Source organism: Salmo salar, chromosome 09 (assembly GCF_965601325.2).
Source record: "Salmo salar chromosome 09, fSalSal1, whole genome shotgun sequence".
In the NCBI taxonomy this organism is placed as follows: Eukaryota; Metazoa; Chordata; class Actinopteri; order Salmoniformes; family Salmonidae; genus Salmo; species Salmo salar.
This window is the reverse complement of record NC_138299.1, coordinates 149,838,866-149,855,959: the sequence shown is the minus strand read 5'-3', so window position 1 is coordinate 149,855,959 and position 17,094 is coordinate 149,838,866. Positions and strand designations below refer to the sequence as shown.

The window sequence follows — 17,094 nt, the reverse complement described above, 5'->3', positions numbered from 1 at the left end:
GCAGAACAGAGGAGAGGAGAGGAGAGGAGAGAGAATGGAGAGGAGAGTAGAGGAGAGGAGAGGAGAGGAGAGGAGAGGAGAGGAGAGGAGAGGGAATGGAGAGGAGAGAGAATGGAGAGGAGAGGAGAGGAGAGGAGAGGGAATGGAGAGGAGAGGAGAGGAGAGGAGAGGAGAGGAGAGGAGAGGAGAGGAGAGGAGAGGAGAGGAGAGGAGAGGAGAGGAGAGGGAATGGAGAGGAGAGGAGAGGAGAGGGAATGGAGAGGAGAGGAGAGGAGAGGAGAGAGAATGGAGAGGAGAGAGAATGGAGAGGAGAGGAGAGGAGAGGGAATGGAGAGGAGAGGAGAGAGAATGGAGAGGGATCTCAAACAGCCCACAGTGGAAAAATACAGGCGCGTTATGATGTTCAAATAATAATTTAGGGACACATTGATTTTAAGTGCTGCTCTCTGTTATTCTAGCTGTTTTCTGTTATATTATATGTCAATTAGAGCTCGACTAATATCTGTGAGAGCGAGAAAGAGCCGTGCTGAAATAATCCTCCTGGTAGCTAACATCTCCTTACTGCCACTCTCTCCACTTACAGATTATTCTAATGGCTCTTACTGCCTGATATTGCTGCGGCTTGTCTTAATTACTGTCAAATCCTTTTTTTTTATCATGACCCCATTACTGCAGTTATTTTAACCTTACTATTAAAATGGATGCTGCAGGATTAGGTAGTGAAGGTGTGTGTTTATTGAAGTGTGCACACCTGCACCCCATAGCCTTTCTGGATGCCCCTCAACAGGAGAGGGGAACAGAAGGGGAAGGGTGGGAACATGAGATGGGAACAGAAGGATAAGAGCGGGAACAGGAGAGGGGAACAGAAGAGGAAGAGTGGGAACAGGAGAGGGGAACAGAAGAGGAAGAGTGGGAACTGGAGAGGGGAACAGAAGGGGAAGAGTGGGAACATGAGATGGGAGCAGAAGAGGAAGAGTGGGAACTGGAGAGGGGAAGAGTGGGAACAGGAGAGGGGAACAGGAGAGGGGAACAGAAGAGGGAGAGTGGGAACAGGAGAGGGGAACAGAAGGATAAGAGTGGGAACAGTATAGGGGAACATAAGAGGGAGAGCGGGAACAGGAGATGGGAACAGAAGGGGAAGAGTGGGAACAGGAGAGGGGAACAGAAGAGGGAGAGTGGGAACTGGAGAGGGGAACAGGAGAGGGAGAGCGGGAACAGGAGAGGGGAACAGAAGAGGGAGAGTGGGAACAGGAGAGGGGAACAGAAGAGGGAGAGTGGGAACATGAGAGGGGAACAGAAGAGGGAGAGTGGGAACTGGAGAGGGGAACAGAAGAGGAAGAGTGGGAACAGGAGAGGGGAACAGAAGAGGAAGAGTGGGAACTGGAGAGGGGAACAGAAGAGGTAGAGTGGGAACAGGAGAGGGGAACAGAAGAGGAAGAGTGGGAACTGGAGAGGGGAACAGAAGAGGAAGAGTGGGAACTGGAGAGGGGAACAGAAGAGGAAGAGTGGGAACAGGAGAGGGGAACAGAAGAGGAAGAGTGGGAACAGGAGAGGGGAACAGAAGAGGGAGAGTGGGAACTGGAGAGGGGAACAGAAGAGGGAGAGTGGGGACAGGAGAGGGGAACAGAAGAGGAAGAGTGGGAACAGGAGAGGGGAACAGAAGAGGGAGAGTGGGAACAGGAGAGGGGAACAGAAGAGGGAGAGTGGGAACTGGAGAGGGGAACAGAAGAGGGAGAGTGGGGACAGGAGAGGGGAACAGAAGAGGAAGAGTGGGAACAGAAGAGGGGAACAGAAGAGGTAGAGTGGGAACAGGAGAGGGGAACAAAAGAGGGAGAGTGCGAAGAGCAGGGAGCAGGGAGCAGTCAGAGTGAATAAATTAGAATGAGAAATATGGGAGGTAGGAAGGGTAGATATTTTCAGTTTTGGAGGGAGTATCCCCCCGTAATGCTCCATCCCATCTCCCAACCATCTCAACTTCCACCAGGGCACTACAATGAGCGTGACATGGGTCAGTCAAGCGTGACCGGCCTTTGTGGAGCTCCTCTCATCTCGATGAGTCTGCTAGAGCTGTGCCTGAGTGAACTAGTGGTGTGGGTAAGGCCTTGAATACACAGCCGTTAGAACAGGTGGGTTTTATAGGCCTGCATCTCTGCCTCGCATTCTCCACACAGCCTGTGTGTATGTTTTTATCTTTGTGTGTTTGTCATGGCTGATGGCTGAGCACACAATGAGCACACACTCCGTAGCTTGGCCTCAGCGGGGGTACGGCGGTCAGTCCTGCCCATGTGAGAGGCTGCGTCCGGCCTGGCGGGAAGCAGGATAACGAGGTGTCAGAGCAGCTGACTGCTTTGTCCTGGAGCATAGAGGGGAGAGGAGCGGGATGGTACAAAGACTGTCCTGCAGAGAGAGAGAGCCCTGTGTATCTGTCTGTTCTTTGTGTCTGCGGTCTGCACTCCCTCCCTACCGCGCCAGTTTGGCCCATAAAGGAAGCAGAGCCAGGCAACATTATGGCATCAGGTGGATAGATGCTTTGTGCCTGTCCCCCTCCCTCTCCTCTCTTCCCCCTCCCTCTCCTCTCTTCCCCCTCTCTCCCCTCTAGGGGCAGTTCAGCACCTGACCTATCTCTGGGATGTGAATGGAAACAAGCAGGCAATGTTGTTCATGCTATTCAAATCAAATAGTCCTGGTAGCCATATTCTTACTGAAGTAAGTGGAAAGATCTTTTCTTATTTTCTTCCCAAGTCCATCAGCTCTCTCTCTCTCTATATATATATATCTCTCTCTCTCTCTCTCTCTCTCTCTCTATATATATATATATATATATATATATATCTCGCTCTATATATCTCTCCCTCTCTATATATATATATCTCTCTATATATATATATATCTCTTTCTCGCTCTCCATATATATATATATATATCTCTCTCTCTCTCTCTCTCTCTCATATATATATATATATCTGTCTCTGTCTCTCTCTCTCTCTATATATATATATACACTGCTCAAAAAAATAAAGGGAACACTAAAATAACACATCCTAGATCTGAATGAATGAAATAATCTTATTAAATACTTTTTTCTTTACATAGTTGAATGTGCTGACAACAAAATCACACAAAAATAATCAATGGAAATCCAATTTATCAACCCATGGAGGTCTGGATTTGGAGTCACACTCAAAGTTAAAGTGGAAAACCACACTACAGGCTGATCCAACTTTGATGTAATGTCCTTAAAACAAGTCAAAATGAGGCTCAGTAGTGTGTGTGGCCTCCACGTGCCTGTATGACCTCCCTACAACGCCTGGGCATGCTCCTGATGAGGTGGCGGATGGTCTCCTGAGGGATCTCCTCCCAGACCTGGACTAAAGCATCCGCCAACTCCTGGACAGTCTGTGGTGCAACGTAGCGTTGGTGGATGGAGCGAGACATGATATCCCAGATGTGCTCAATTGGATTCAGGTCTGGCGAACGGGCGGGCCAGTCCATAGCATCAATACCTTCCTCTTGCAGGAACTGCTGACACACTCCAGCCACATGAGGTCTAGCATTGTCTTGCATTAGGAGGAACCCAGGGCCAACCGCACCAGCATATGGTCTCACAAGGGGTCTGAGGATCTCATCTCGGTACCTAATGGCAGTCAGGCTACCTCTGGCAAGCACATGGAGGGCTGTGCGGCCCCCCAAAGAAATGCCACCCCACACCATGACTGACCCAGCGAATTTGCCAATCTTGGTGTTCTCTGGCAAATGCCAAACGTCCTGCACGGTGTTGGGCTGTAAGCACAACGACCACCTGTGGACGTCGGGCCCTCATACCACCCTCATGTAGTCTGTTTCTGACCGTTTGAGCAGACACATGCACATTTGTGGCCTGCTGGAGGTCATTTTGCAGGGCTCTGGCAGTGCTTCTCCTGCTCCTCCTTGCACAAAGGCGGAGGTAGCGGTCCTGCTGCTGGGTTGTTGCCCTCCTACGGCCTCCTCCACGTCTCCTGATGTACTGGCCTGTCTCCTGGTAGCGCCTCCATGCTCTGGACACTACGCTGACAGACACAGCAAACCTTCTTGCCACAGCTCGCATTGATGTGCCATCCTGGATGAGCTGCACTACCTGAGCCACTTGTGTGGGTTGTAGACTCCGTCTCATGCTACCACTAGAGTGAAAGCACCACCAGCATTCAAAAGTGACCAAAACATCAGCCAGGAAGCATAGGAACTGAGAAGTGGTCTATGGTCCCCACCTGCAGAACCACTCCTTTATTGGGGGTGTCTTGCTAATTGCCTATAATTTCCACCTGTTGTCTATTCCATTTGCACAACAGCATGGGAAATTTATTGTCAATCAGTGTTGCTTCCTAAGTGGACAGTTTGATTTCACAGAAGTGTGATTGACTTGGAGTTACATTGTGAGGTTTAAGTGTTCCCTTTATTTTTTTGAGCAGTATATATATCTCAAATCTGTCTCTCTCTATATCTCTCTTGCCCTCTCTTTTTGTCTCTCTCTCTTCTCTCTATCTCTCTTTCTCTCTCTCTCTCTCTCTTCTCTCCCTCTGTCTCTCTCTTTCTCTGTCTATCTCTATTTCTCTGTCTCTCTCTCTTGCTCGTTCTCTCTCGCTCTCTTTCTCTCTCTCTCACGCTCTCTCACCACTCTTTCTCTCTCTCTCTCTCTCTCTCTCTCTCTCTCTCTCTCTCTCTCTCTAGGTGGTGAGCCTCTTGTCTTGTGTTAGCTGTCTGTGTTCTCTCAGACACGGCCTCTTGTCTTGTGTTAGCTGTTTGCGGTCTCTCAGCCACGGCCTCTTGTCTTGTTTTCTCTCAGCCACGGCCTCTTGTCTTGTGTTAGCTGTTTGTGTTCTCTCAGCCACGGCCTCTTGTCTTGTGTTAGCTGTTTGTGTTCTCTCAGCCACGGCCTCTTGTCTTGTGTTAGCTGTTTGTGTTCTCTCAGCCACAGTCTCTTGTCTTGTGTTAGCTGTTTGTATTCTCTCAGCCACGGCCTCTTGTGTTGTGTTAGCTGTTTGTGTTCTCTCAGCCACAGCCTATTGTCTTGTGGTAGCTGTTTGTGTTATCTCAGCCCTCTCTGTGTCGCTCTCTCACTCTCTCTTCTCTCTCTCCCCTTTCTCTCACTCTCTTCTCTCTCTATATCTCTCTCTCTCTCTCTTTGTCTCTCTCGCTCGCTCTCTCTCTCTCTCTCTCTCTGTCTCTCTCACTCTCTCTTCTCTCTCTCCCCTCACTCTCACTCTCCCTATCTGTCCCTCTCTCTCTCTCCCCTCTCTTTCTCTCTCTCTCTCTCTCTCTCTCTCTCTCTCTCTCTCTCTCTCACTCTCCCTATCTGTCCCTCTCTCTCTCTCCCCTCTCTTTCTCTCTCTCTCTCAATCTCCCTATCTGTCCCTCTCTCTCTCTCTCTCTCTCTCTCTCTCGCTCTCTCTCTCTCTCTCTCTCTTTCTCGCTCTCTCGCTCTCTCTCTCGCTCTCTCTCTCTCTCTCTCTCTCTCTCTCTCTCTCTCTCTCTCTTGCTCTCACTATCCCTCTCTCACTATCCCCCTCTTTCTCTCTCTCTCTCTCTCTCTCTCTCTCTCTCTCTCTCTCTCTCTCTCTCTCTCTCTTGCTCTCACTATCCCTCTCTCACTATCCCCCCCTCTCTCTCTCTCTCTCTCTCTCTCTCTCTCTCTCTTGCTCTCACTATCCCTCTCTCACTATCCCTCTCTCTCTCTCTCTCTCTCTCTCTCTCTCTCTCTCTCTCTCTCTCTCTCTCTCTCTCTCTCTCTCTCTCTCTCTCACTATCCCTCTCTCACTATCCCCCTCTCTCTCTCTCTCTCTCTCTCTCTCTCTCTCTCTAGGTGGTGAGCCTCTTGTCTTGTGGTAGCTGTTTGTGCTTGCTCAGCCACGGCCTCTTGTCTTGTGTGTGTTCTGTGTTTGCCTGCCCTCTCCAGCTATATAGGGGCTTCATCTAACTTCTACCTGTTATTATACCCACTGCAGGGGGTGATGCACACCTCTGTTAAGCCTCTTTTCTATGGCGGGAGCGATGGGTCGCCTCTTTATGAAGGCCAGAGTCATTTGTGTGTTTGTGCTGTTGTCTCTGGGTCTCTCTCGGGGCCTGATCCATGGAGAGAGACAGTCAAACAGTCAAACAGGCAGGCAGGCAGACAGACCTGCAGATAGAATGTGTAGGCTCCCTGAGGTTGTAGAGAACAGTTTTTCATCAGGTTTATCGCACTGGGAGCAGTGTTCTTTTTACCTCCTGGTTGTTCCCTATACAGAGTCCCTGGTTGTTCCCTATACAGAGTCCCTGGTTGTTCCCTACACAGAGTCCCTGGTTGTTCCCTACACAGAGGCCCTGGTTGTTCCCTATACAGAGGCCCTGGTTGTTCTCTATACAGAGGCCCTGGTTGTTCCCTATACAGAGGCCCTGGTTGTTCCCTATACAGAGGCCCTGGTTGTTCCCTATACAGGGGCCCTGGTTGTTCCCTACACAGAGTCCCTGGTTGTTCCCTACACAGAGGCCCTGGTTGTTCCCTATACAGAGGCCCTGGTTGTTCCCTACACAGAGGCCCTGGTTGTTCCCTACACAGAGGCCCTGGTTGTTCCCTATACAGAGGCCCTGGTTGTTCCCTATACAGAGGCCCTGGTTGTTCCCTATACAGAGGCCCTGGTTGTTCCCTACACAGAGTCCCTGGTTGTTCCCTACACAGAGGCCCTGGTTGTTCCCTACACAGAGTCCCTGGTTGTTCCCTACACAGAGGCCCTGGTTGTTCTCTATACAGAGGCCCTGGTTGTTCCCTATACAGAGGCCCTGGTTGTTCCCTACACAGAGGCCCTGGTTGTTCCCTATACAGAGGCCCTGGTTGTTCCCTATACAGAGTCCCTGGTTGTTCCCTATACAGAGGCCCTGGTTGTTCCCTATACAGAGGCCCTGGTTGTTCCCTACACAGAGTCCCTGGTTGTTCCCTATACAGGGGCCCTGGTTGTTCCCTACACAGAGGCCCTGGTTGTTCCCTATACAGAGGCCCTGGTTGTTCCCTACACAGAGGCCCTGGTTGTTCCCTATACAGAGGCCCTGGTTGTTCCCTATACAGGGGCCCTGGTTGTTCCCTATACAGAGGCCCTGGTTGTTCCCTACACAGAGGCCCTGGTTGTTCCCTACACAGAGGCCCTGGTTGTTCCCTATACAGGGGCCCTGGTTGTTCCCTATACAGAGTCCCTGGTTGTTCCCTATACAGGGGCCCTGGTTGTTCCCTATACAGAGTCCCTGGTTGTTCCCTACACAGAGGCCCTGGTTGTTCCCTATACAGAGGCCCTGGTTGTTCCCTACACAGAGGCCCTGGTTGTTCCCTATACAGAGGCCCTGGTTGTTCCCTACACAGAGGCCCTGGTTGTTCCCTACACAGAGTCCCTGGTTGTTCCCTATACAGAGGCCCTGGTTGTTCCCTATACAGAGGCCCTGGTTGTTCCCTATACAGAGGCCCTGGTTGTTCCCTACACAGAGGCCCTGGTTGTTCCCTACACAGAGGCCCTGGTTGTTCCCTATACAGAGGCCCTGGTTGTTCCCTACACAGAGTCCCTGGTTGTTCCCTACACAGAGTCCCTGGTTGTTCCCTATACAGAGTTCCTGGTTGTTCCCTACACAGAGTCCCTGGTTGTTCCCTATACAGAGGCCCTGGTTGTTCCCTATACAGGGGCCCTGGTTGTTCCCTACACAGAGTCCCTGGTTGTTCCCTATACAGAGGCCCTGGTTGTTCCCTACACAGAGGCCCTGGTTGTTCCCTATACAGAGGCCCTGGTTGTTCCCTATACAGAGGCCCTGGTTGTTCCCTATACAGAGGCCCTGGTTGTTCCCTATACAGAGGCCCTGGTTGTTCCCTATACAGAGGCCCTGGTTGTTCCCTATACAGAGGCCCTGGTTGTTCCCTACACAGAGGCCCTGGTTGTTCCCTACACAGAGGCCCTGGTTGTTCCCTATACAGAGGCCCTGGTTGTTCCCTACACAGAGTCCCTGGTTGTTCCCTATACAGGGGCCCTGGTTGTTCCCTACACAGAGTCCCTGGTTGTTCCCTACACAGAGGCCCTGGTTGTTCCCTATACAGAGGCCCTGGTTGTTCCCTATACAGGGGCCCTGGTTGTTCCCTACACAGAGTCCCTGGTTGTTCCCTATACAGGGGCCCTGGTTGTTCCCTACACAGAGTCCCTGGTTGTTGCCTATACAGAGGCCCTGGTTGTTCCCTATACAGAGGCCCTGGTTGTTCCCTATACAGAGGCCCTGCTTGTTCCCTATACAGAGGCCCTGGTTGTTCCCTATACAGAGGCCCTGGTTGTCCCCTATACAGAGGCCCTGGTTGTTCCCTATACAGAGGCCCTGGTTGTTCCCTATACAGAGTCCCTGGTTGTTCCCTACACAGAGTCCCTGGTTGTTCCCTATACAGAGGCCCTGGTTGTTCCCTATACAGAGGCCCTGGTTGTTCCCTATACAGAGGCCCTGGTTGTTCCCTATACAGAGGCCCTGGTTGTTCCCTATACAGAGGCCCTGGTTGTTCCCTACACAGAGTCCCTGGTTGTTCCCTACACAGAGGCCCTGGTTGTTCCCTATACAGAGGCCCTGGTTGTTCCCTACACAGAGTCCCTGGTTGTTCCCTACACAGAGTCCCTGGTTGTTCCCTATACAGAGTCCCTGGTTGTTCCCTACACAGAGGCCCTGGTTGTTCCCTATACAGAGGCCCTGGTTGTTCCCTACACAGAGTCCCTGGTTGTTCCCTACACAGAGTCCCTGGTTGTTCCCTATACAGAGTCCCTGGTTGTTCCCTATACAGAGGCCCTGGTTGTTCCCTACACAGAGTCCCTGGTTGTTCCCTACACAGAGGCCCTGGTTGTTCCCTACACAGAGTCCCTGGTTGTTCCCTACACAGAGTCCCTGGTTGTTCCCTACACAGAGGCCCTGATGTGCATTTACACCATTATGAGCTGTTGTTCTCTGCTCTGTTGCTCTCAGACACATAACCCTTTCCTTTAACTATAAACAGGGAAAGGCCTCCATCATTGCATTGTTTCTACTGTATACTCTAAAGGTATTATGCTTGTGATGATGCAGTGGAATATTAAAGGCTTAGACCTTGTGAGCAGAGTAGTGGCCATAGTATCCATCCACCTCACCTTAACCCTCTGATCCCTCTGACTGCATTTGCATCTTTCCTGGTGATCACTGCGTCTTTTGCCAGTAATTGGTATTTTGACCAATCATATCAGCTCTTTTGCCAATAATTGGTATTTTGACCAATCATATCAGCTCTTTAGCCAATAATTTATATTTTGACCAATCAGATCAGCTATTTTGACAATATTTGGGCAAAATATCAGAATGGGTCTGCCTGTGTAAACACAGCCATTGAGTAAACGGCATGGTCTGAATGATCCAGTCATACAGTATCACTGACACAACAGTAGGATCATTCAGGTAAGGCACATGCAGTAACAAGCTGATTTCCATCCACTCTCACTGTGGCCGTGGTTCATCATGTGAAGACCTCTGGCCCATCTGAAACCACCAGTGTTTGCTTACTGTTAGAGTAATTGGATTTAAAACACAGGGACAAGAGGAAAGCCAAACATCAGAACCAACGTCGAACCAACCACAGCATCACACAGAACATAAAGGTTACAGGCAGGAATCCCCCTGGACTACAAATCCCTTTTCACAAATCCCATTGTTAGGAAACCATGAAACCGGAATCCTGTAACAAGTCTCTGATCAGTGGAGAAGTGGCCCAATGGAGTCAATTAGAGCAGAACGGTCCTGCCTGGCCCTGGCTCTTTATGCACCCTTCTACACCTGCTTCCCCCTTCCTTTTCCCCTTCCTCTCTGCCTTCCTCTCCCACTTCCTAGTCCCTTGTCTCTTCCCCATGCCTCTCCCCCTTCCCCTCCCTCTCCCCCTGCACCCCCCCGCCCCGCCCTCCCAGATCAGCGTACTGCTCCCTGCCTCCCCCCCTTTCCCCCCTTTCCCCCCTGTTTCCTGCCTCCCCCTCCCTCTCCCTCTCCCCCTGCATCCCCCCTGCTTCCTGCCTCCCCCTCCCTCTCCCTCTCCCCCTGCATCCCCCCTGCTCCCTGCCTCCCCCTCCCTCTCCCCCTGCATCCCCCCTGCTTCCTGCCTCCCCCTCCCTCTCCCCCTGCATCCCCCCTTCTCCCTGCCTCCCCCTCCCTCCTCCCCCTGCATCCCCCCTGCTTCCTGCCTCCCCCTCCCTCTCCCCCTGCATCCCCCCTGCCCCCCAGCTCAGCGTGCTGCCCCCTGCCTCCCCCTGCCTCCCCCTCCCTCTCCCTCTGCATCCCCCCTGCTCCCTGCCTCCCCCTCCCTCTTTCCCTGCATCCCCCCTGCTCCCTGCCTCCCCCTCCCTCCCCCCCCCCCTCTCCCCACCTCCCCTGCTCCTGCAGCTGAGCCTTTTAATGCCCTGGATGGGGAGCGTGGTCACGCGACACACTGACCAATCTACACTGTTAGCCAACTGACTGACCCCTCATTAAACACACACTGTACATATACACTGGAAAGTATCAGACAGTGTGTGTGTGTGTGTGTGTGTGTGTGTGTGTGTGTGTGTGTGTGTGTGTGTGTGTGTGTGTGTGTGTGTGTGTGTGTGTGTGTGTGTGTGTGTGTGTAGATGGTGTGTCTGTGTTTGTTGTGTGTTAAAACTGAGGATGGATCAACAACATTGTAGTTTCTCCACAATTCTAACCTAAATGACAGAGTGAAAAGAAGGAAGCCTATACAGAATACAAATATTCCAAAACATGCCTCCTGTTTGCAATAAGGCACTAAAGTAAAACTGTTGGGGCTAGGGGGCAGTATTGAGAATTTTGAAAAAAATATGTGCCCATTTTTAACTGCCTCCTACACCAACTCAGAAGCTAGGATATGCATATTATTACCAGATTTGGATAGAAAACACTCTGAATTTTCTAAAACTGTTTGAATGGTGTCTGTAAGTATAACAAAACTCATATGGCAGGCAAAAACCTGAGAAAAAATTATAATTTTGTGGCTGTACTATTTTTTTTGAGTCATTGTTAAGAAATTAATGTTATGTCCTGAATACAAAGTGTTATGTTTGAGGCAAATCCAACACATGTTTCTGAATCAAGTTAAATATATGCTTGTCATTGGCAAGGACTAGGAATTTGTTTTAGAATAAAAATAAACATAATAGAGTTTTTTATTCTAAATCAAATTCATAGTCCTAGCCAAGACATAAAGTTAATTTCTTAACAATTTTACTTTAGAGAGATAGAGAGGGAGATATGAAGGTAAAGGTTCTGAGAGAGGTGAAAGAGGAGAACATATAGATGTTGGTGAGGTACAGTACACTAGAATGGGAGGCATGAGAGAAGACTAACAAGAGAATGGGAAGAGGTTTACAGAAGGAGGGGTGTTGGGTTGGTGATATGTGACCCACCACCTGGATTCAGTCCTATGTAGCAACATTTGAAATAGTGTTTTTTACATTGCATAAAAATAGATACTCAGAGCTACAACATGTTATATCATACACTGCAGTTCAGGAACAATGGGAAAGTAACTCTGCTTTGAATGTTGATAAACTTGTAACCCCACTTTCGGGAAAATGTCCCTTGAATGTTTTGGAACCTACTGGAGAGCTCTTCTTTGTCTACATCCATTCAGCATCGTTCACACCCTCTTCAGCCTTAGCCTCACACGTCTCTTTAAGGATTCACATGAGAGCCCATGTGTAACGTAGACACAGAGAGTCAGGAAGCAGGTGCAGATGTTGAGTTTAATAATAACGAACATGGAGCGTTACAAAAACAAGAGAAGCGTCTGGACATGAAAACTGAACCATTACTGCCTGAAGAGTGATGCTAGACACTGCTAGATAAAAGGGGAGTAATCAGGGTAGTGATGGAGTCCAGGTGTGCCTACTGACGAGGCGCAAGTGTACATAATGATGGGTTGCCAGGTGTGCGTAATGATGGGTTGCCAGGACCGGTGACGCCGAGTGCCAGAGAGGGAGCAGTAGTAGACGTGACACCATGTGCTAAACAGAGTGAGTAGTGTAGTAAACAACCAAAGATTTCAAGACTAAAAGTGTTAAAAGTAGTAGCCTACAATAAAGAAAAACATCAGGTAAAAATACACTTTATCTAGTTATTGGCCTATATCCTAATCTGACTTTGGTGCAGGTCATGTTGTTCTTCACATATCCGTCTCTGGTAAACACACACTATATCAAAGAAAATCTATGTTTATTTGTCACATGCACAGGATACAAAAGGTAGCTAGCTAGCTAGCATAATCTCAACTCATACTACTACCAATACAAACTGATTGCCATAGCTGTAGTATGAATTTGCAGGTAGCTAAAGCTAACCAACTAGGTTCAATGTTAGCTAGCTAGCTAGGATATTAGGATTAGCATTAGGTTATAACTAGCAATGCAAATGGTTTTTAGATTTGAATAATAATACTCCACAGATCATACACGTAACATTAGCTGGCGAGCCAACAAGCTAACATTTGCTAGCTAGCTAACAATACACTTTAACTTGCAATGATAATGACTTTCATACAAAATTAGAAACCTACAATATCTGAAAATATAGCTAAACTCTTACCCATATACATGGATGAACACTTCAAGGCAGAATGGAACCATTTAATTCTGTTTTGTTTGTAGCTACATCTTGTTTGGCTAGCTTTGTGTCAAGTCACTCCGGTTCACACTGACTGTGGCGAGTGCAGAAAGTAGCCCATCACAACTTTTTCCAACCGATCTGTTGATAGCACCTACTAAATTCAGGGAATCAATGTTGTTGAGAAAAGTACAGTGGTGGAAAACATACTCAATTGTAATACTTGAGTAAAAGTAAAGATAACTTAATAGAAAATAACTCAAGTGAAAGTCTCCCAGTAAAATACTACTTGAGTAAAAGTATTTGGTTTTAAATATACTTAAGTATTAAAAGTGAAAGTATAAGTATAAACCATTTCAAATTCCTTATATTAAGCAAACCAGACAGCATTATTTTTTTTTTTACATTTATTGGTGAATTGCCAGGGGCACGCTCCAACACTCAGACATAATTTACAAATTAAGCATTTGTGTTTAGTGAATCCACCAGATCAGAGAAAGTAGGGATGACCAGGGATGTTCTCTTGATAAGTGTGTGAATTGGACCATTTTCCTGTCGAAACGTAGCAAGTTCTTATAGGTGTCAGGGGAAAAAAGTAAAAAGTACATTATTTTCTTCAGGAATGTAGTGAAGTAAAAGTACAATTTGGCAAAAATATAAATAGTAAAGTACAGATACCCCAAAAAACGACTTAAGTAGTACTTTAACGTATTTTTTTACTCAAGTACTTTAATTCACTGGAAAAATATTAATATTTTTGTAACTCTCGATGGCTAACGTTATCTTTCAAAAATGCTGTGGTATAAAGGACTATCACCACATACTGAGCAGCTCACGTTATAGACAGAAGCACACTACATGGCAGACCAATCCAGACTCATCTCCCGGGATGTCCAGTCCATCCATTAGCTCAGCCAATCATGGCTAGTGGGAAGGTTCCTGGCTTTTTCTCGTAATTTAACAATTTCATTCATATTTACAGATGGAGTACATGTTTGTTATCAAGGCACATGCAAGTTCACATGTTCCAGACGTTTAAATCCCTCTCCTGTGAAGTAGTGACGTGCAACATATGCCTAGCTTGATTAAATGGGTCACATATGTCTGTGCGTATTGTCTGGAGCTTCATTAATATGGCAGATGAGTTGTTATGGATTGAATAAGTGACCTGGGCTGTGGAGCAGTGGGCATGGCCGTGGAGACTAGGCACTTTGGGTCCGTGGGGAAATGAGAGGCTCCTCACCCAAGCCCTACATTAATGACTTCTGTTTAGTCTTGATAATGTCAGATAATTAATTAATCAAGGACAATGGAACCAGTACATACACCTCCTGCTAAAGCAGCTTCTGTCTGGGTCAATTAACAATACAACCAGTGATACGAGCCAGGAAATAATCTTCAATTCACATCCTCCCTCAATGCCCTGGCTGGCTGGCTGGCTGGCTGGCTGGCTGGCACACCTGTGTGGGTTGGGCGTAGCCAATGCCTGGAGCACCATACAGAGGACATTCATCACATTGGTTAATTTAATTCATCGTAATTGATGAATGAGGAAATTACACAATGGTATATAATGATATGCTATAGCATCTAATGAAATAATGTGATAAAATAACGATAAAGCATGTCTCCTTCTGAAATGCTGTCTGTGCATTAAGACTAGTCCAAGAGGTTAGATTTAAAGACCTACCCAGTCTGGGCAGGCTGAAAAACACTGGGCATTGACCAACTGTCCCAGCATCCCTTGGGCCTGCCATCATTTAGTGAGTAATACCCTGTTTTCCCCATAATCAATTAGCAAACTGTTCGTTAGTGGGGCCATTCATTACGTTGGCGTGTCAGGGAGTGGACAGGAGGGGCGTGGTGGGGTCCTGCCCTCCTCCCGTGGTCCGTGGTCCCTCAGACATGACAGCCCTCACACACCACCACCATCACTCTGCTGTTACACAGCCAAGGAAGCGTCACTCTGCACACTCTAGTGAAAAACACATTAGTGTTACACAGCCAAGGAAGTGTTGAATTAGCGCTACACAGCCATGTTAGCATCCTTTTAGTACTTCTCATTATGAGACATTCCAAACACATCCCCATTACCCGTGTTCCTCCCAGCCCTCTTCTCTCCCGTGTTGCGCGTGGTAGGTAGTGAGCTGCAGTAGATATCATTAATGTAGCACAGATGTTCCAGCATTCCCCAGTGTTTCAACCTTCATTGCTGGAGCCTACCAGTAGGCTACTGCTACTGCTGCTGCATCGGCCCCCCCTGCTCGTTTCAGTTTTTAATGGAAGCAGACTTCAATCTGCTACATGCTTTTGGTATGTGTGTGTGTTTGTGTGTGTGTGTAGGTGTGTGTGAGTGTGTAGGTGTGTGTGTGTGTGTGAGAGTGTGTGTGTGTGTTTAGGAGCAGTCTGTGCATGATAAAGATTGCTAGAGCGTGTTGAAAGTGTGGCTCTATGTAATAGCCAGTGCTGTAGAGGTATGATTAGGGGCAGAGGGAGATGAAAACAGTAAGATATTGAATGGCCCTATGATGGATGAGAGCTGTTTGGGGATCAATTAAACAATAAGAAATTAATTCTGCTAGTGACATGCTCATTAGGGACTTGGTGAAAGAGGATGGAGGAGGAAACGTGTCACTTCCTTGTCCTTGCCTGCCTTCTCTTTGGCGGTGGGAACGAGAACGAATAGAGGAGGGAAGAAGTGCTGTAAAATCGCTGACACAGCTACAGTTTAATATGAGCGAGTATTATTTATCTGTTACAGAATGTGCTCCTTCAAGCCACCAGTGAGTGGTGTTTTTTTGGGTCTGAGTTCTGGTTGTTGGGTTGGTGGAACAGCCCACTGAGCATCTCCCCACTGTCTCTCATCTTTAGACTGCTAACTACACTGAACAAAAATATCAATGGATTATGGATTAATATGGATGGATTTTCTTGGCAAAGGAGAAATGCTCACTACCAGGGATGTAAACACATTTGTGCCATTGCTTGGGGAGAAATAAGGTGTATGGAACATTTCTGGGATATTTTATTTCAGCTCTTGAAACATGGGACCAACACTTTGCATGTTGTGTTTATATTTTTGTTCAGTATAGTTAGTTAAATAGTTAACGAAATAGCTACCCGGACTATCTGCATTGACCCTTTTTGCACTAACGTTTTTGACTCATCACATACGCTGCTGCTGCTGTTTACAATCTGTCACTTTATTCCTAGTTATATGTACATATCTACCTCAATTACCTGGTACCCCTGCACATGGACTCAGTACTGGTACCCAGTGTACATAGCCAAGTTATTGTTACTCATTGTGTATCTAGTATTGTTTGTCTATTTTATTTATTTTTGTTGGGAAGCATTTCACTGTTAGTTTACGAAGCATGTGACAAATAACATTTGATTTGATTTGATCAGACACTAAACTGAGGAGAGCTTCAGAAACATTTGGCCTGTCTATGCTGTGTCTGCACAGTATTCTGTCCTGGTATTCCATGACCTGGCCCCATCCTTTGTTTTGTGTTGTGCTGTTGCAGACTGTGGCATGAGCAGAACAGAACAGAGAAACAGAAAATAATCAACTAATTATGTGAGGTGTTCCCATCAAAGAGCTGCTAAGAGCCTCAGCATGGGGAGCCAACAGATGTGAGCAACAGCTGCCATGTTGAGTGTCAACCTCCTCCAAGCTGTCAGTCTCCATTTGCCCCGCGCCGCGCACCCCTAAATAATGTGTTGTCTTAATTCATTTGCTGCCACGCGCGGCAGCCGAAGCGTAATGTATTCTAATATTAAACATAATCCCGTTCCAGCGTGCAATTAGTGGTTAGCTCCACCTATTAACACCTCCATATTAATGAAGTGTCCCAGGGGTTGGAGAGTGGCAGCGCCTGCTGTGGTGGGGGTGGTGGCGGTATGCAGATTGTGCCATAGGAGTGGTCAGCAGGATGGATGTGTACCCAGATTGGAAGGTGCCAAGCCAGTGGTGGAGGGACCATCAATCTGCCTGTCTCGCCATGGTACCTTGGCAGTGCCAGCGTGCCCCCCCCCCCCCCCCCCCCCCCCCCGATGTGCTGGCTCACAGGACGAGGGCACAGATTGGCAGACGGAGGCCAGTGCCATTCTACAGTGGGCATGCTCAGGCCTGAGTCCAGTTCCCAGGCAGATATCTGTTCGGGGGCTAGCATGCGTGGGGGGGGCTGATTGAGCAGATGTTTAGGGGTGTCTGTTTGTGTTTAGGGTTTCATCTGGCCAGTGAAGGGCAGTGAGGGGATGGACATTAATGTGAGACCTGCTGTCCTTTCCCTTCCTGAGAAAGCCCCTCTTGCCCCCTACCCCAGCTTCTCTCTGGTGAGGGGTGTGGAGAGACTTTGGGGACACGGTCCTTTATCCAGGGGAGGCAGGAGGGGATTAGCCTCTCTGTTTTGTTCTTGCTGTCTGTTTCACCCTGCTCTCTGCTGTCTTCATGCTAAC

The 17,094-nt window shown here is 48.2% G+C and overlaps 2 protein-coding genes across 11 annotated transcripts in view; both read left to right on the top strand.

Moving 5' to 3' along the window:
- The window catches only part of LOC106613191 (roundabout homolog 2), a 607,381-nt gene that overhangs the window by 293,847 nt on the left and 296,440 nt on the right, over positions 1 to 17,094 (top strand). The gene's annotated exons all lie outside the window — the stretch shown is intronic.
- Positions 1,123 to 2,641, top strand: LOC145858102 (uncharacterized). The gene has a single exon (XM_082956542.1). It carries the CDS (start codon positions 1,123 to 1,125, stop codon positions 1,873 to 1,875), a length of 753 nt encoding a protein of 250 aa, XP_082812668.1. The 3' UTR covers positions 1,876 to 2,641.